The sequence below is a fragment of the Scomber japonicus genome, chromosome 2 (assembly GCF_027409825.1).
Source record: "Scomber japonicus isolate fScoJap1 chromosome 2, fScoJap1.pri, whole genome shotgun sequence".
Classification (NCBI taxonomy): Eukaryota; Metazoa; Chordata; class Actinopteri; order Scombriformes; family Scombridae; genus Scomber; species Scomber japonicus.
In genome coordinates, this window is record NC_070579.1 from 21535301 (window position 1) to 21556342 (window position 21042).

The following is a 21042-nucleotide window of genomic DNA, read 5'->3' on the forward strand; positions in this document are numbered from 1 at the left end:
TTTATGTTTTCCTGTCGTATGGAATTTTAAACAATATTTAGTCTTCTTCTTTTTATAAATATAAGCCAGACTTAAGAAGGACAAGTAAAACATAAACAGTTACCCAATGAGTGTCTCCATCCTGCTCCCCACACAGATGGCACAAGTTAGTCAAATCATCTGCCAAAACAAGGAACAAGGATTATTTCCGTGAGCAACGTTTGCCAGAATAACAGATATTTACAGATCAAGTCATATTTAGGCAGAAATAACCTCTCAGTAACTATACTATGCCTTCAATCAGTTTTTGACAGGTGAAAACTGATTGAAAACTACAAAACACATCCAAACGTGGGAAGCAAATGCTATGTAGGGCCCAGATCAGATAAAAAACAATGCAGAGTCACGAGGATCATTGCAAAAGTTATCATATCTTTATTGAAAACCCACCAATAAATCATATTCATGATAGTCTAATTTCCAAAGACAGGGCTAAACAAAGTCATCAGACATACCAGACATGTCTAATTGCCATGCCTGATTTCGCTACAAACTACACTTCTTTTGGCCACATTGTGATAATTACGTAACAACACACGTTAAACTTTCTAAGACAACAACAACTTTAAGCTATAATTGCGGACGTACAGTTGTGTGTATCTGCATATTATGACCATTATGACCGTTTAACACAGAGAAAAGCAGACGGGCTGCTGTGCGCGCTCCCGCGGCCAGAAATCAGATTCTGACAGACAATCACTTTTTGGCACGACACCTGTCCTCTCTATAAGACCAACATTATAAACACTGCTCGCTCTTGATCACATACCATTAAACCTCTAAGCAAAAATAAGTCTGAAAAGCCTAATATAGCTATTGTATGACATCACTCACAGAAGAGGCTAAAATAGGAAGTCTCTCTCTCTCTCTCTCTCTCTCTCTCTCTCTCTCTCTCTCTCTCTCTCTCTCTCTCTCCGTGTTTTCATTTTTTATTTCTACAACAATAAATCAACAATCAAAACAACATTATAAAAAAAAATAAAGATATTAATAATATATCTCTAATTTGTATTTCTTTTTTCTCATTAGCCTAGGTGAGACACTGCCTACCCTGCCTCACCTGACTACACACCACTGACTACTACTACTACTACTACTACTACCACTACTACTACTAATAATAATAATAATAGCTTTATTTGTATGGCACCTGCCATTCAATAAATGCAGCTCAAAGTGCTTTAAAACAAAAATATATTTACTACATCAAGTGTTTCACATAAAAGGAACATAAAAGGTGCATAGAACAATGTTAGAGGAAATAAATAAAAACATTAATTAGCTGTAGCCTAATACAAGAATAACAATAAAAATAGTACATAGTAAAAGTAGCTAAAATAGAGTAAAAACAATATATAAAATCAAGTAAAAATACAACTATGAAAAGAAGTGCAGTAGTGACTAATAGAAGAGTTAGTTAAAAGCTAAAATGAAGAGATACGTTTTTAGCTTTCGGAATTCGGAACTAACATATTTCAGCATTTTGTTCCGTCGGACTATTGTTGTGAAACACCGCGGCTGCTCTCCGGCGGACTTTTTGATTTCAGACTGTCAGACACGGAGGAAAGGTTTACACTAGAGTGCCTATAGAGAGGCATATATAGGCTATAGGCAGTCTAGTTTACACTACAAATAAAAAAATAACCGATCAACAGGGGTGTTTGTTTTCGCTGGATTGCCTCCTTCCCTGTTAAACATTTAAATGTATTATCTGTTAAATATAATTTCTACACTCGTGTCAGGACTCAAACTGATGTCATGTTAAGTATTAACATCAAGCTGCTTAGACATTTGTCCAAAGCGGTGCATCTTCAGCATGAGTGGGTCGTCTCCACCTCCGCTGAAAAGGAAAAGCTACATGGGCCAACACCAGATCAAGAAGAAAATGAGGTAATGTAGGTCGCAGCTTTGTTGATTGTGAAGGACAGCAGCCAGATTTGTTATCAAACACATTTTTCTCCTTTTTAACACAGCCTCCAAGCTCCCGATGATCCACCAGACAGAGACAGCCTGCCGAGGAAGAGCCGCGATCTGTCAGACAAAACAAACACATCAGAGAACATCAACAGAGACAGACTCATGGTGAGTCATCTTGAGAGAAAGTTTTTTCTCCTCCTTTTTTGTCGTCTATGACCAGTAGTGGAAGAAGCATTCAGACCCTTTACTTAAGTAAAAGTAACACTAAAGCAATGTAAAAAAATACTCCATTATTTAAAAGTCCTGCATAAAGAAATCATACTTAAGTGAAAATACATACATTAGCAGCAAAATGTGGAGTATTGCAGTTTAACTAGTGTTTTGTTGATATATTATTATATGTGATACATTAGATTATTAAAAGTGAAGCATCAGTGTTAGAGCAGCATGTTACTGTTGTAGTTGCTGGAGGTGGAGCTAGTTTCAACTTCTTTTCCCAAACTACTATTCCAAAGGGTCACCAGATAAATCTGAATGGTTGTTAGATGATTAATGGGAGAGGAAATTAGAAAAAGTTCAAATCAGTTCAAACTGATCACAAATCAGTTTTTTCTGTAATCTTTGATTTTTGGTGAAACATTGGATCATTGAAACGAAATCATGTGAGAAGCTTAAGGGGAAAAATCACTATTTGGTGGAGCTGTTAACAAATCATCGACATCTGAAATGTGACCCAGACTACACACTGCTTTTTGTAAGATGTCAAAAAAGCTGGAAACCACTGGTTTCATCTTAAACTATGTGTTGTATTTTAAAAGATTGTTATATTATCCATTGTGTCAAATCTTGATCTGAAAGTAACTAAAGCTGTCAATAAATGTAGAATATAAACATACAATATTTCCCTCTGAAATGTACTGAAGTGGATAAACTAACATACGATACTCAAGCACAAGTATCTCAAAAGTGTAATTAAGTACAGGACTTGGGTAAATGTACTTCGTTACTTTCCATCATTGCCTCTGACACACACTGTCTTCTGTCTCAGGGTGGAGGGGCAGTGTTTCTACTTGGGGAATCCACATTAGCTCTTGATGAAGAGATGCTACAGGTGCTGGATGCTGCAGATGCTGTGAAGCCTGCAGCTGACAGAGCCCGTCCAGCAACAGTAAACAGAGACGCACAGGAACAACCACCAGTTGCAGACAGTAAGAGGGAGAATGACTTGGTGCTACAAGAGAGAGTCTGTAGGCGAAATGGTGACTGTAAGAGACCAGGATGGAGCGCTGACTGTGAAGACCTGGCTCAGCGGCTTCTCTTCAGTGAGGACGCGGGGGAATCAGAGAATGCGCAGAGGGATCTAAAGAACGGCCAGTCAGTGCCAGCTTCTGCCTGCGTCAGTGGCTCCACCAGGTGTGTCTTAACTTGCACATTATTGCCCTTTTAAAAAAAAAGGTAAAAAATGATCTGCTTCTGTACATTTCTGTTAGCAATAGTTTTGCTAACTTTGTGTTTCAGTAGGCAGAAGAATGCATCCAGAAGAAATAGCTCGGCTCGTAGTGAAGACAAAAATGGGCAAAATGTGAATGCTGATGTACCTATGGATGTATCCAGAGACTATATCTTATTCAGTCCTACACGCCTGGCAGCTGCCATGAAGAAATCTAAACTCCAGAATGAGTCCACCTCTGTGCTCACAGTGCCCAGTGGCTTAGACCTCAGTACTCTCAGTGACACAGCACCTCAGCCAGGTAAAGTTTTTTAACTACAATTTCTACAATCAGTCCCTTTGTTCTGATGTCTTAGTTTCTGTGTGTGTTATTGGATTAATTCAAACACATATGCAATGTTCAGATTGTATGATTGAATTCATATTTGATATTAGATCATGTCATCTTAAAATCAGATTTCTTTTCCACATGTGAAATCTACTTTGTACTAAATATAATTACTTTTAATGCCATTTATAAAATGAGTTCTTTGTGTGTTCTCTACTATAGGCATTGCCTTGTGTGCTCCTGAAGAGCATGCTGAAAAGCTTTTGTTATCCAGTTGGGGTTTACCAAAACCTATTTTGGAACGCTACCAGAAACACAGAGTGACTCACATGTTTGAATGGCAGGCTCAGTGCCTCACTGTTGGACAGGTACTGCAGGGAGGAAACCTGGTATACTCTGGTAAGAAACCAAATGTCTTTCTTTAAAGTGATTTAGGGAGTCAGTCACTATTTGCACTTTTTAACAAAATGTATATTTTGTATCCTTCATTTCAGCACCTACTAGTGCTGGAAAAACTCTGGTGTCAGAGCTGCTGATGTTGAAGCGTGTATTGGAGACCAAAAGAAAAGCTCTCTTTATTCTGCCTTTTGTCTCTGTGGCCAAAGAGAAGATGCACTACCTGCAGGTGAGGGAGAGGTGGACAAAGGGAAACAGTTATGTTGTTATGGACAGTGGACCTCATGCAAGAAAATTTTCTGAATAAACCAAAACCATCTTACTGGTACTCATACAAGTGTTCCAAGTTGGATTCAAAAACTCTCTGAATTGACCAAATCACTCATTTTATGCCTGGTGAATGCTGCCTACTTAGGAGTTGGTGTGCATTCATGAGATTTGATCATTAGCATAATCAGCACTGAAATTGCCATGCAAGGCCACATATTCCACTCTGTTTGTGGGAAAATTTAATTCACAAAAATGTCACCAAAATGAAACAAGAATTTCACACAGCAAAGCTTCACATTCTGCTGGCTTCTGAAATCTATAAGTTACTGTGCCAAAATATGCCAATACAAGTCATAAAATCTAAAAAATAGTAAATTAGAAAGCCATGATGATGCAGATATGTTGCTCTGAATACCTGAGCATTAAGTTTATTTCAGTTTTATTTGATCTTATTTCAGTATCATATTTAAACTCCAAATTCATTCCGATTCAGACATTATTATTCTAAATCAAGTACAAGAAATGATTGAAGAAATGACACAGATTTTCTTAAATCACTTGTACATGCCTTTTAAGAACAAATGTGTTCCAGTGACTGATTCTTGCATGAGGTCCATGGTGTTTTCAGCCTGAGTCTACATTTTATCTCCTTGTATCTGTGTCCCTGTAGAATGTATTTGAAGAGGCAGGAGTCCGTGTGGAGGGATACATGGGCAGCACCTCGGCTGCTGGAGGTTTCGCGACGCTGGATGTCGCTGTTTGCACCATAGAAAAAGCCAACTCTCTCATTAACAGACTAATAGAGGAGGACAGTATGGATCTACTAGGTAATGCACCTGTGATAATGATGTGTTTTCATGAATATAGAACATAGAGTATGACTTTTGATATGTGTGTTATATCTGACTGTACTACTAGGTATGGTTGTGGTGGATGAGCTGCATATGGTTGGAGATTCTGGAAGAGGATACCTGCTAGAACTGCTCTTAACCAAAATCCGCTACATCGCACAGAAGCGGAACACCTCTGGGTTTGTGTTTAACATGGGTCTAATTCTATTTTTGCGTAACACATACAGTCTGAATGTCAGACATTTGCATCTTATCTGTGTGTCTTTCTACAGGTCCCTTTCTGATGGTGTGCAGATAATAGGTATGAGTGCCACATTGCCTAACCTGTCCCTCCTGGCCAGCTGGTTAGGTGCACAGCTTTACCAGACAGACTACAGACCGGTGCCTTTGCATGAGCATCTCAAGGTGGCACACAGCATATACGACAGGAGCCTCTCAGTGGTTCGTCAGTTCACTCCTGCTCTCCATGTTAAGGTAATTGAGACTGAAGTGTTGCCCAGAGATGATCCAGTGTATGTGCTATCATGATTGATGCCTCCCTTCTCATCACCACTAATATAATCATGCTCTCTACCATGTGCATGTTCATTTCCTTTTATAAAGGGTGATGATGACAACATAGTGAGCTTGTGTTATGAGACGGTGAGGGAGGGCCACTCTGTGTTGCTTTTCTGCCCCTCGAAGAACTGGTGTGAGAAACTTGCAGACGGCATCGCCAGAGAATTTTACAACCTCAAACATGCAGGTGTGTGTATTTGAAATGTCATCTCAAAATCATTTACTGTTATTGCACACTATCATATAATCAAACAGTTGTAGCTTGTTCTCAAGATATAATATCACAGTAATTCTTTGGTTTGACAGTCAACTGATGTGTGTTGATTTTGCTTGAACAAGAGTTATGTATTTTTCAGATCACCAGGGAGAAGCAGAGCCCCAGCCAGTGTGTCTGGATCAGGAGGGACTAGTGGATGTCATAGCCCAGTTGAGACGAACTCCAGCTGGTTTAGATCCCATCCTCCAGCGCACTGTGCCATGGGGGGTGGCCTTCCACCACGCTGGTGAACACACTCACCATGAAATGTTGGCTGAATCATTGCAGCTGTTTTGATCATATAAATAAGATAAAGTTTGTGTCTGCAGGTTTGACATTTGATGAGCGCGATGTGTTGGAGGGAGCTTTTCGTCAAGGCATGGTGAGGGTCCTGGCTGCCACCTCTACTCTCTCTTCAGGCGTTAATCTCCCAGCCCGCAGGGTCATCATTCGAACCCCAATGTTCAATGGCCACTTGTTGGATCCGCTCACGTACAAACAGATGGTTGGAAGAGCAGGGAGAAAAGGAGTGGACACTACAGGTATAGGGGGAAGAGGGAGGCACAAAATTAAAGGAATGAAGGAAGAGGGGGGAAAAAATCCATGTGACTTTGACAAATACTGTAGTCTGACACATGTTAATTGAAAAATGAATGTAAAAACAGCATGTCTGCTTTGGTCTCATGTCATTTTGTGTTTCCACTTGCAGGTGAAAGTGTGCTGGTGTGTAAGGAGATAGAGCGTCAGAAAGGTATCAGCCTCCTTCAAGGTGCCCTTCAACCAATCAGCAGCTGCCTGGTGAGAAGGGAGGGAGAAGGTGTCACTACCAGCATGCTGCGAGCCATACTGGAGGTATGATTGATATTTAAAACAATTTTGCACACACAGAGATGACTTACAAGCTGCAAATGCATTATGATAATGATAATTCCTATTCATAGAATTGTTGTGGCAACGTTTTAGTCACAAATACACATTTCCCCCCCTGAACTATAATTTACATCATGTCAACTTGCAGATCATCGTTGGAGGTGTTGCCAGCACTCCACAGGATGTGAAGTTGTATGCTTCATGTTCACTACTGGCTGCCAGCATGAAATGCAATGACAAAGAAAAGGCAAATGAAGAGACCAGCAGGGGGGCTATTGAGACCTCTGTTGAATGGTTGATGGAGAATGAATTTATCAGTATCCAAAAGGAAGGACAAGGTACTGCCACAGTCGCCAGAGTGCTGTCTCAATATGTGCAATATTCATACTTTTATATGATATCACTACTACATTATAACAGGACTTCAGTAATGAGATGACCATCAGGTAATAATTGATATTTGACAAAATGATTCCCAGAAGTCAGTGAGGTGAGAAAATGCCTGAAAAGGAAAGAAAAATGTAATTTCTTTTCTGCAATTAAACCTCATACACCACTTAAGCCAAAATGATCAACTTTTCTCACTGTTGCCTCTATAGTAACTACTACATATCCTAACCTTATGTCTTTGCATATCCAGATGAGCAGTACTGTCCCACTCAACTTGGTGCTGCTACCCTGTCTTCCTCCCTGTCCCCTCCTGAGGCTCTGGGAATATTTGCAGATCTCCAGCGGGCTATGAAGGGCTTTGTACTGGAAAATGACTTACACATTCTGTATTTGGTACAAAACATATCTTTATATTATCACATGTTTAAAGAGGTTCTGTCATTTGCATCCAACCCTACATAACCCTCACTATTAAACATAATGTCAATACTAATTTTAGCCCTGAACCATCCAGAGTTTCCAAGTTGTAAACACCAAACTCCTCAAAAGTATACATGAAGTGATATATTCAATGGGAATTTACAAATGCTTTTCCAAATTTCTTCAGATCACACCCCTTTACGCGGAATGGACTACCATCGATTGGTATCAGTTCTTCTGTCTATGGGAGCAGCTCTCATCATCAATGAAGAGAGTGGCGGAGTTGGTTGGCGTTCAGGAGGGTTATCTTGCTCGGTCTGTCAACGGCAAACCTGTCAGTAAGACGGAGAAGCAGCGTAGACAAATGGCTATTCATAAACGGTAAAGCACATACTCATATAACTTAATTACACAAAGTTTGACTGTAACTGTAAACATGTTACATTTGGCTTGGAAATAAAATAAGCTAGTTTAATACTTCCAAAAGTCATAGTCACAGTTGTCAGTGTACTGACACCTGAACAATGTAATTCAATATGATAAAATAGCCCAGAGAGTTTTTGGTTTAATTCTATAATGTAATAAACATTTTCCTGAAGATTATATTGTTCAGGTGTTGATGGGTTTTTTTGTCCTCTTCCTATATTCCTGTGAAGGATTTCTTTATTGAAAATTAAACTACAGAAAAGTTTGTTTTGATCAGATGGGTCTTTGTTGGATCTTTTCACAGGTTCTTCACTACTCTTGTACTACAGGACCTGGTGAATGAGGTACCTTTGCGAACAGTAGCATCCAAGTACAACTGCAATCGTGGGCAGTTACAGTCTCTCCAGCAATCTGCTTCTACATATGCAGGTACTCCAAGTGTTGGGAGCACATAATTAACAACTATATAGAACTTAAAACACAGCACAAGACTTCTTGATAAAAAGGGGGAGTGGTAACACGCATAGTAACTCGATGCAAAAAGCTGGCGAACATTAAAAGGAGGATATGCAGCACAGATGTCCATTAGCTGCCATGTTGGTAACAACATACCTCCTTCAGACAGATATCCGTCATTAAGTGCTTTTTGCATCAAGATAGTGTTTATGAGATCCATGTGTGATTCCGATTCAGTTGTTTTTTGCATAAATGTGGCTTAGATTAGGTCTGTGTGGGTGTGAGCCTGTATCTTTTGAAAAATTATGTTTATAATCAATGAAAAACCAAGAAGAGCCAAAAAGTAAGACATTAAGTTATTCAATAACTGTAATTTACATCCTCACCCAACAGGTATGGTCACAGTGTTCTGCAAACGTTTGGGTTGGCACAACATGGAGCTGCTGTTGTCTCAGTACCAGACCAGGCTGAGCTTTGGAATCCAGAGGGAGCTGGTCGATTTGGTCAGGGTTTCCCTCCTGAATGCAACACGAGCCAGAGCACTCTACGCACAAGGTCTCTGCACTGTTGCTGAATTAGCCAGGGCTACAGTAGCTGATGTAGAGAAAGCCTTAAGGAATGCTGTCCCATTTAAGAGGTAGGTGTGTGTTCCAGTAATATATAAATGCATATTAGGAGATCAAGAATATTAGTCCCTTGACAAAACACAGGCTATTGAAAATGGAGGAGCAGCAGTTTATGGAAGCCATAGCATTGCACTTAGTTTATTTCCCCTATCAGATTACACACACTAAACAATGTTTCCCATGATGAAGTTAAGTCATAACTATAAACTCTGCCCTATATGCCAAAATTTAAATGTTTCAATAGGAAAAGTACAGATGCTTGTTTTTTTTTCAATAGCTAATCTGCTAAATGTCCCTGTTAAATTAAAACTGTACCCCAGAAACAAGACGTTTAATGATTAACTGTAAATTGACTCCATTCAGATTCTTGTTGTTCTTTGGCCCATCGTACAGGGTGAGATATGACAAAAAAAACACTATTTTACAAAACATACAGTACATCTCCTGGTAATACATGTACAAAAGCATGTGGGCAGTTGTGGCTCAGGAGATAGAGCTCAGAGCAGAATGGAGAATCAATGTTTGATCCCTGGCTCCTCTAGTCTGCATGTTGAAGAGCCCTTTGGGCTGAACCCCAAAATGCTCCTGAAGGCTGTGCACTGAACACTTTGGCAACTTGCATACCAGCATTTGTCATCAGTGATTCAGATTCAGTCATTCAGGTAGACAAAAACAGGTACAGTCCTGAATATCAGAGCAACATTAACCTCACTGAAGCTTGAATAGTTTTAATATGTACTGTCAAACATGAACACCACAGCCTCCCTGTAGTATGATTCCAGATGTAAAGCCAAGGTCGTACTGTCTTTCTTCCTCAGCTCTAAGCGTGCAGTGGATGAGAGTGAGGTGGAAGCAGCTGAGCGGCGGAACCTCCGCTGTGTCTGGGTCACTGGTGGACGAGCTCTGACAGAAAAGGAGGCAGCCGTTGAGATCGTGTCTGAGGCAAGGCTCCTCCTTCAGGAAGACCTGGCACAGCTAGGTATTCAGTGGGACCCAACAACCCTTCCTCCCGGGGCTTCTGTGGTCACCAGCGCTGATGACCATCCCAGCAGTAACTCAGACAACTCATATGTCAGCTCCGAAGAAGCACAAACAGATAGTACTACAAACCACCAAGGGTTTAAGAAAAGGAGAGATATTGGCAGGCGTAGAGAAGAGAGTAAGGAAGAATCTAAAAGCGAGAAAACAAAAAGCAGAAAACCTGAAGCAGTGGGGGTAAAGAAAAAATTGGAAGAGAGTAGCGTATCAGACAGAGCACAACCAGGTAATGAAGTTTTAGTGGAAAGAATGACAGAAGCAAGTCAACAACAAAGGAATACAAAATCATCAGAAAAGCAAGATGAAAAAAGAGACAAAGAAAAGAGTGAGGAATTAGAACAAAGAGGCCAAGAGGACAGAAAAGAAGTGCAGAAAGAAGGGGGTACAAGTAAAGTCTCAGTCAGACCAGAGGATCAGCAAGGAAGTTGGCCCGTCCGTCCTGAAAGAAGCCTGACACAAGAATTGGCAGAGATTGTATCTAGCCCCCTGCCTCAACACAAGCCACCTCCTCAGCCTTGTCCTTCCCCCATAGCTCCTCCTCGGTTTAGAGCCCTGATTTCCAGGGTAGAAGAACAACAAAGTGTCTCTACAAAGACATCAAAAGTAGACAACACCACGGATGCCTCACCTGTGCAACCAGGTAAACTGAAACATTCAAGAGCCCTAAGCAAAGTCCTCCATTCTATACAAACTGACAAAAGCCTACATGATAATGTAGAGACTGCGCAGACATCACACTCACATAACACTTGCACTTTTCCTGCTCTTGGCCCTGCACAACAAACTCCTTGCACTGTTTCTGCTCCAAGAAATGAAGACATGTCAGATTCTCCTGCCTCAGCTCCCTTAATCTCACCTGAGGCCAAGCGTAGAAGGATTGAAGGCAGAGAGATAGATACGTTTTCATCTCCTGAGCTGTACGGAGGAAATGAGGAGGTTCAGGGAGATATGAAAAAGGGAGAAGAGAGTTTTGGTGAGAGCTTTGAATTGGACACTCAGACAGAAAGAATCATTTTTCAACAGGCGGATCAACCCAGAGATGGGAATGAGAGAAGTATGAATGAGTCAGTAGAAACTGAAAAGATAAAAGAGGATGAAGTGGTGGAAGCAGCTGCAGTGCAAGAGGGAGACGCAGATGAGAGAAGAAACAAGCTGGAAGCTCCCGATGACGCTTGTACCAGATTCAGTATTTCTCTTACAGATAGCCAGATGGAGCTCATCCTAAACACCAGCCACCAGGTGGGTGACCAGAATCATCCATCATGTACTGAATGCAAACATATATTCAAATATTTTGCCTCTTAAAAATCAAAAACGTAAATTTTTTCACAGATTCCTCCTGATCCAGGTGGTGTTGATAACATGGATGTAGATAAAGATGAAGTTGGCGATGATGATGAAGTGCCCGTTGCCAATCAGGCTGCTTCTGAGAGTCCTAACAGAAGCAGTAGCTTCCTGTTCGACAGCCTGTACGACAGCTCTCTGCTGGCTGCTCTGAGTCCACATCAGATGGACCAATCAGACGAGGAGGAATGTGGCCAGGAGGTCAGAGTCGAACGTCCCTGTTCGTCAACCCAGGAGCGACGGCACAGCGAGCTCCTTGCCAACCAGGAGGCAGAAAAGCAGGAGGCAATCCAATGGGGCGAGTCCTTCTTCAACCTGTCTGAGTGGGGTGACTCACTGCTTGTGGGTGAACACTTTCTGGAGAGGCAGAGTGTGCTCAGACATACGGAGAGAAATCAAAAAGAGCAAGAAGCCAGCCATCATGAAGCTGAACAACCCAACACAGACGAGCTGTCGAATTCACAATCTGAACTTGGTCAGATACAGCTAAAACCTACAACTACTACTCCTAAAGCATCTACCACAATTCAAAATGAGTATAACATGGGTAAAGCCAGTAATAATCCAGCCCCTACACACAGAAGCAAAGAGGGTAGAAATGAGAAATACTTAGAGAATAAAAGAAAGGAAGAGAAGGAGGAGGAAGAGAAAATTAATACTTTACTGTCAGATAATGCAGTTTTAAAACATCCTACTTTCCAAAATGCACCTGAAAGTACTCTTTTTTGCAGCCCTGGCCTACAAGAGATCTTTGACCTCTGGCCTAGTATGTCTGACCAGCCCTGGCAAAACACTACAACAGGCCTCACAGGCAAACACACTCAGACTGCTGCTGCAGCAGAAGCTCCAAAAATACTGCAGTCCTCGAAACAGGTGAACAGAAAAAGAGGAAATCTGAATGTGCAGGTCGCTGCTGCTGAGAGTGGTTCTCAAAAACCCTCAAGACATGACAGTGAGAATGTAACAGAGAGACCAGGCTTTGCTGGTGATCTTATCCCCCCTACTCAGGAAACCCCACCTGTCACACCAAGAATAAAACTGACCACCTCGTCTGTCCAGTCGCCTCTCATTGCTCATCCTCTCAACCAGTCGACTCCCTCCACCCTCCTGCCAGGGAAACCAGCAGCTCCTAAAACTGCATGTTCTAAAACTCGCCCAGGATACAGTAATAAGCAGTCCAGAGCTATTGACCACAAACACCAGCTGGGACACAACCCCAAGACACTACCTGAATCTGAGCAGCACACCAAAGTAAACCCAACTTTAAAATCCAAACCCCTGCCACACTACGACCAGAACCTCAGCCCTCCACAAGACTGTGCTTCTCCACCGCCTCCTCAGCGAAAGCCCCTTTCTGATACAGAGTCACCTGTGACTGATGAAGGCTTTAGTCTTCAGCTGTCCCAGGATGCATCACTCTGTTCCAGCAATTCTGGGAACTTCTCTATCATAGACGTGGCAAGTGACAGGTGCCTTTTCCACACTTTCATTAATGAGTGGAAAACAAAGGATCGGTACTCGCTGGTTTTGGCCTGTGAAAAGAAGGAGCACAGGCAGCAGCCTGAGGAGGAAATAGGAGGGAAACATAAGAGAGGTAACTGATACACTTGTACAATAATGACATTTATTTGTAGTAAAATGTGATTGATCTCGAATTGATCTCAAGAATTAATCTCAAAACTGATGTCATTTGTCAAGTATTTGTTTCAGAGAAGTATCATCACCTTATACCATTTAAAGGGCCAGTGCGTAGGATTTAGTGGCAACTAGTGGTGAGGTTGCACAACCGACAGAATACTCCTCCCCCTCACCTTTCCAAGCATGTAGGAGAACCGTCGGTGGCCATGAAACTCACGAAAAATGCTAAAGGCCCTCTCTATGGCCAGTGTTTGGCTTATAATTCTCGACTACTGTAGAAACGTGGTGGTCCGTGGAAGAGGACCAGCTCCCTATGTAGATATGAAGGGCTCATTTGAAGATAGAAAAAATACAATTCTTATTTAAAGGTGATTAGACACTAACAAAACACTTAAATATGATATATCCCTCTAAGCCTTACACATTGGTCTTATAATTTTGGTATAAACAATGAACTTGAAGAAATTCTTTTAAAGATAATTCAATTGCACTTTTCTCTTATTGTATTTATTTATTTGTTTATTATTTATTCATTTACAAACTGTGAAAAGAAAACTACAATCACAAAATCGGTCTCCTCTTTCATGCATGTGTGTGTACAGTGTCAGCAGCTCATCAGAAGCTTCACACAGCTGATGGTTTTCCAGTAAGAGGTAGTGAGGGATTGGTGCTGATTGGGATGGCTGTCTGCTGGGGAGCAAGAGATGCTTACTACATATCCCTGCAGCAAGAGCAGAGCAAAGGTATTCATATACACACACAAACATAAATCAGTTCACTCATAAGTGTTCCCTTACTTCAACTACTCCTGTTACCCCTCAGGTTTGAGCTCTAGTCTGGCCCCTCCTCCACTGGATGGAGATCTGCCAGTGAGTGAGAGGCTGGGGCAGGTGAAGGCCTGTCTGAGCAGGCTGTCAGCTGGTCATGGAGGGGGTGTGGTTGTCACGTATGACATCATCCAGTTGTACAAGACTCTAGTGCTTAGCTGTGGCATCAGCTTGGAGGGTAACTGCGAGGACCCCAAGGTGAGAGAGAGTTTATTCACATTCAGACACGTAGATACTCAGATCTTTGTATTTACTATGGACCTTATCTTTTTTTGTCTTCCTGAGAAAAAACAACAGAACTTGACCCTTTATTAAATGCTTACTGTAGGTGGCGTGCTGGCTGATGGACCCTGGCAGTGAGGAGAGGACTCTAACCAACATGGTGACGGTCTACTGTCCTGAGGAATTACCTCTGTTAGACGGACTTGGGAATGCACACGCACACTGTCCCCGTGTCAGGGCAGCGACCAAGAGTGTGCTCAAATATGCTGTCATGAACCATCTCACTGGACTGCTTGAGAAAGACGGCATGCTCGGTACAAAGAGCACACATTCTAACAGACAATATTTCAGCAATGATTAGAAGTGTCGTAAAAATATGAGTGACATTTTTTTAATGTGATTGTATGAAATGTGTCAGAGTCTTTCAGGAACATTGAGATGCCCTCCCAGGTGTGTCTGGCTCTGCTGGAACTGAACGGTGTGGGCTTCAGTGTTAAAGAGTGTGAAAGGCAAAAACATGTGATGCAAGCCAAACTCACAGCGCTGGAATCTCAGGCTTACAATCTGGCTGGACATGGCTTCTCCCTGACCAGCATTGACGACATAGCACAGGTCTGACACCTCTCCTTCTCCATTCCATCCATATTTTTCTTTTTTTTAAATTTAAATTGTCTAGAGGAGGAGCAGATGTGCAAGGGCAACAATGCATAGTCAAACTTGTGCGTGCTCATGTGTATGTTGTACTGTAGATTTTGTTCTTAGAGCTCCACCTGCCTCCAAATGGAGACGTGAGTGGATCGAAAAGTAAGAAGACTCTAGGCTACACCCGGAGAGGTGGCGGCAGAGTACGACTTGGAAAGCAGTTCAGCACCACAAAGGTGAAAACACTTAAAGATATAATGAATTTTTGACAAATGAAATTGGCACAGTAGTATTTAAGAGGTGAAATGTCCACTATGTCCAAACTGAAATGAGATGATGTGGTCAGGATGTTCTGGAGAAGCTTCGACCACTGCACCCGTTGCCGGGGGTGATTCTAGAGTGGAGGAGGATCACCAACGCTCTGACTAAAGTGGTGTTTCCCCTGCAAAGGGAGAAGCAATACCACCCCGCACTGGACATGGACAGAATATACCCCATTGCTCAAACACACACAGCTACAGGTAAAACACACATCCCATGCATCAAGACATTATGTTATGTATTGCATGGAGAGACACCTTCATCTTCATAAGAATGTTCAGTATGGCTTATATGATTTTTTTTTACCCTTCCCAACTATGAAGCATACAGTCACCACTCTCACTCTGTTAATAGGTCGAGTAAGCTTCACTGAGCCCAACATACAGAATGTCCCCAAAGACTTTGAGATTCACATGCCCACAGTGGTGGGTGAGAGCCCACCTTCACAAGATGACGGCCGCATGACCACCAAAGCAGGGTAGGTCATTTCTTTTTGAATGATATTTCACTGCACCTGATCTATAGTGGTTCTTAAGGACACTCAGGGTACCTGAGAGGCTTCCTGTGAGTTCTCAGTAAAATGTTTCATTGTCATTAAAAATGCATTGTAATGTCTGTGATTGTGGATAAATCTAGTTGAAAAACAATTTAGTGAGTTTAGTTTCAAAAATACAGATTAATGACACATTTTGCATAATACCCAACTGCTTTATAGAGTGTATTTAAATACTCCGTTATTATCTGGTAAATATTCTGTTTTTGAGTTGGCACATAGGTAGAAAACAAACATTTCCATAAAATAATATTTTCAAAATGTAAAAGCTTCATATGTTAGCATGAAAGTTAATGTATGAAAGGTGCTGATTAGCCCGCATACTACACCTTATTCCCCTTATTGTTTGTAAAGTCCTGTAATGTCCAGTCTTCCATGGTAATATTCATAATACTCTGTACACAAAATGTACACTTATAAGAAAATATAGGCAAACAACAGGAAATGCACCTGTAATACCTGTGCACACAATGTAAATCTTAAAGCCTCATAATGCACAGTATTACATGCTATGTGTGGGTGGGGATACACTTCATTCCACAGGTTTTCTCTGAAGTTAACATGTTAACTGCTATGCTATCTCAAAGTCAACTCAAATAGAATGAGATGGTTTGTCATAGTTATGATTATACTTTTTTGTTACAGAAAGAAAAGACACTCTGTGGTGCCTTCAGTTCCAGCTGGAGGAGCAGAACAAGGCCTGGCCTTCTCTGTCAGCATGAGACACGCCTTTGTACCTTTTTCAGGTTACTAAATTGTTATTTGTGGTTACCTTGTTTACCTATTACTTTCTTTTGGACTGTTGTCAGCTTTGTTTTGTCTGCATCATACTGTAGGTGGAATGATATTAGCAGCTGATTATTCCCAGCTGGAGTTGAGAGTGTTGGCTCATCTCTCCAAGGATCAACGTCTGCTGCAGGTCAGTGGCTAACCAACGCACAGTGACAAACAAAAAATAATCAATAAAGGAAATGATGAAAAGTGTGTGTGTGTTGCCAGGTGCTGAATGGAGGAGCAGATGTGTTTCGCTGCATCGCTGCTGAGTGGAAGAGTGTTGACCCCGAGACTGTGAACGACAGCCTTAGACAACAGGCAAAACAGGTACAGATAGGCAGGAAGGAGACAGACACACATGTATTCCCACTGGTTTGTTCATAAATCTGTATTTGTGTTTTCAGATTTGCTATGGCATTATTTATGGAATGGGAGCCAAGTCTTTGGGGGAGCAGATGGGAGTGGAGGAGAATGATGCAGCCTGCTACATAGAGAGTTTCAAGGCCAGATACAAAGGTATGGTGTACACTACTGTCCCATTCATTACTTCCTGGGCCCAGGTATATATATGTATGAAGTGTTTGTGTGTATTTCCATTGTCACAAAACTCCTACAGTTGTTGATTATATATTCGTTTTATTCTGTTTTCTTTTAAATTCTTCTTGTCATGTTCAAGCTTTTTTTACTTTGTACTCCTATGGAGTAGTAGGGCCAGAAAGAGAAAGAGAGAGAGAGAGATTGGGAGAATAAAGTCATAATATTACAAGAATAAAGTAGTAATTTTACGAGAACTCTTACGGGAAAGAGCAGTCTTGCCCTTGCGTTAAAATGAGGAATGTTGAGCATCTTGTGAAGTTATACTTTGGTATCTGTTTCACAAATAAGGAAATACTTAATCTTTTGGCACATCAGCATCAAATTATTATCAGTATCAGGACTTTGAAACGATTGTGCAAACGACTATCTGTCTATCTGTAACGACTGTCTATTTCGAAGACAGAACCACATGGAAGAGGAGCTGTCTGGTAGTGGTTGACTGCAAGGCTATCTGTGGTAGCGACATTAAGTTAGTTTAATATTCAACATTCAACTTTCATTTGACATGTCATGTTGACAAAAATATAAACCTATTATGCGCAGGATGTCAAACTGTATGTTATACAATTGGTTTGACATCCTGAGGTCAAAAGGTCAGGGTTCTTTCTTCGAAATAGACACAGTCGTTTGCACAATCGTTTCAAAGTCCTGATACTGATAATAATTTGATGCTGATCTGCCAAGTATTTCCTTATTTGTGAAACAGATACCAAAGTATAACTTCACAAGATGCTCAACACTCCTCATTTTAACGCAAGGGCAAGACTGCTCTTTCCTGTAAGAGTTCTCGTAAAATTACTACTTTATTCTCGTAAAGTTACGACTTTATTCTTGTAGACCTAATATTATGACTTTATTCTCGTAATTTCCACAAAAAAAAACCAAAAAACTCTTAGTCTGGCCCTAATACTCCGTAGTAAGTTTTCATTTTTTTTCGTTTTTTTAAAAATGTGATATTAAAATTGCGACTATACCACACATGTAAAACTCTAAAAAGACTTGTATAGTAAATGAAACCAAAATACTGAAGCTGCCTATTGACCACAACAAAGTCAAGTTAGCTTCTAAATTGCCGCCCAGAAACATTTACGTTGTTTTGTGTTTCAGGGATCAACCATTTTCTCAGAGAGACAGTGAAGGGCTGTATAAAGAATGGCTACGTTTGTACCCTGATGGGCCGGCGGAGATACCTACCTGGAATCACTAACACCAACACACACATCAAAGCACATGTAAGCATACTAATCCATCAGACTTTGGCTGAATTTATATGCAAGGTGTGTGATGTGAAACCTTGTCTGTCTCTCTCTCACTTGCCGATTCAGGCCGAGCGCCAGGCAGTGAACACGGCTGTACAGGGCTCAGCAGCAGACATTGTTAAACTTGCCACTGTGAACATCCAGAAACGACTACAGAAAACATACCCTGCAGCTCCACAGTCTCACCAGCACACACGCCCAGGTAACACACACTTAACCGTACCTTAAAGAGGACTATTATTATGTTGAATGTCTCTGCTATTCATTTTCAAAGTTCCAAAACTTGAAATTAACTTTTTCTACTTTGCTGGTAGGCCGTCACGCATGCCCTTAAACAGCTGTCACTTCCATTGCTTTTGTTTCAAAGGTTTTTCCATTTGTTGTTTGCACTCTCCATGCTCATATTTAAGATTGGAGTCCAGCTCAGACATATTTGAGAACTTGACATTTCAAGTAAAGAGCAAGAAAAAGTATTGAAATCCTACTCCTATAGTTTGTTTCATAGTTGAATGAAGTTGATTCTTGAGACCTGTAAATGTGCATATTATGTAACTATCCCAAGTTTAGCATCACATGCAGACAGCATTACTTAAAAGTAACATTTACTGTATGTTTGATGTGTCCGTTATACAGCCAGTCATCACCGCAGGGCTGCGTCGTCTCATCTGAGAGGAGCGTACTTTGTCCTGCAGCTGCATGATGAACTTATCTATGAAACTGCAGAGGAAGACCTCATACAGGTATGAGAATTCATTATATATATTATATATATGTATGAACAGGATCTATCCCACACGTTCTTTGGCACAAGTGGAGGGACAGAGCAACAGAGAAAATACTATATACATATACTGTATGTTCATCACTTTTTGTCTTTGTCGTCTAACCCCTCTTTCCGTCAGGTTGCCCAGATTGTCAAGAGTGAGATGGAGTCAGCAGTGAAACTGTATGTGAAGCTAAAGGCTAAAGTCAAGGTGGGACCCAGCTGGGGTAACATGCAGGACCTCGATATATAATGTTTTAGTGTTTAGTGTGAAATGAAATGCCATGCAGTCATTGCTTTAGGCTCTGTGATATGTAAATACAATCATTTGAGTATTTTAAAACTACTATTTGAAAAATAATGAAATGTAAGATAAAAAGAATATAATTGCACTAAATGAACTTTATATATACATGGAATGTATTTATAATTAAATGTTTTGTGTACAGTGTCAAATTATACTTGTAAAAAAGAGATGAATTTTCTTTTACTGGTGTCCCAATACTTGTTATAAATGAGACTTTGTGTATGATGATACCCGGTGTAATAAAAACAGAATATAGTACTCAAGCCAGTGGTTTTTCCTATATTTGTAAATCTTGTGATGCTTTTCAAGCAAAGACTGAGCCACTTTAGTCTTGAGGACATCCCGAAAACTCACATTTTATTGGACCATTGGTTGAGTTGTCTGTCACAGGAACATACATCATTATAATTGTCACTCGTTAACACTCTTTTGTTGTACACTTATGACATTCACTGCACGAGAAGTGTTGTCAGTATGAGACATTTTCTTTGCAAAGTGAAATTCACCACCTTCGTTTATTAGGAGAGAAATAAATGTGTTAAAGGAAGCATTTTGTGTGACTTCAGTCTAAGTTTGGCTATAGGCCAGAAGGTATTTTTTTCGGACACAAATGATAACCTGTAAGAGAACGAGATTTTTTAATGATTCTATTCAAAAAGTATATTAACATTATCGTCACTGTAAGCCGATGATGACCGTTTCAAATACCCTTTTCAAAACTAAAAAGAAGGCAATTTACACCTCTGGATAAACACTTTTAGGATGAATTTGTTCATCATTGATTAACAAGTAACCAGTGCACCATGACTCAGAGCTCATTAATTGGCTCAGTTTGACACAGAAACTGACAAAAATGAGTAACAAGTAAATAAATACATGTCATGGACACACATCCATAAACAAATGCAACAAATAAATCATGAACAGTTACAATTAAAAAAAAAAAAAAAAAAATTTAAAACGGTAGGAGTGTGATTCCAGATGTTGATACGGTTTCATGTTCGTCAAAAAAAAAAATTTCTGTAAAACAGCGTTTCAACTCATGCAGTGACTTAAACTAATGGACATACTGTTTACCCAAATGTGTTAACTGGTGCCATTACCAATATGTTAAACAAAGTAGGCAAGACTAACAGTTACTAGCAGGTGGTTTTATCCATAGTGTGGAGTGATACACACACTGGCTACGTCACAAAGCAACACATCCATTGATGCCTGTAGCACACATCGACCATGTACTCCACACAGAAGAAGTAGACAAGGTACTGCAGCCATGATGTCCCGATCTGTGGAGCTATTTGGAAAAAAATGCTGCTTCTCTCAACGGTTGACATGTGTCAGTTCTGGGAAACAGAACATTGATATATCCCAACAAACTGACCTATGTCAACCCGGTATGAAGCATGTTAAGACTAGTGCTGCAACTACTTATTTTCAGTATTGATTAATCTGTCAATTTTCTCCATTAACTCTTTGGTCTATAAATTGGTTAAAAATGTTGATC

General features: G+C 40.6%; 1 protein-coding gene across 1 annotated transcript; it reads left to right on the plus strand.

Moving 5' to 3' along the window:
- The first annotated feature begins 1770 nt into the window (after nt 1–1770).
- On the plus strand, nt 1771–19791 carry polq (polymerase (DNA directed), theta). Its single transcript, XM_053330268.1, has 35 exons — nt 1771–1929; nt 2013–2121; nt 3005–3369; nt 3475–3707; nt 3957–4133; nt 4229–4359; nt 5071–5227; nt 5319–5430; nt 5524–5725; nt 5855–5996; nt 6166–6312; nt 6395–6607; nt 6775–6917; nt 7084–7273; nt 7576–7718; nt 7933–8126; nt 8476–8600; nt 9021–9264; nt 10072–11530; nt 11624–13229; nt 13876–14016; nt 14096–14298; nt 14429–14636; nt 14741–14934; nt 15072–15200; nt 15311–15485; nt 15640–15763; nt 16484–16584; nt 16675–16757; nt 16838–16939; nt 17017–17128; nt 18317–18441; nt 18535–18670; nt 19102–19208; nt 19371–19791. The coding sequence occupies exons 1-35, from the start codon at nt 1856–1858 to the stop codon at nt 19482–19484; spliced, it is 8220 nt and encodes a 2739-aa protein (XP_053186243.1). The 5' UTR covers nt 1771–1855; the 3' UTR covers nt 19485–19791.
- Nucleotides 19792–21042: the final 1251 nt, after the last annotated feature.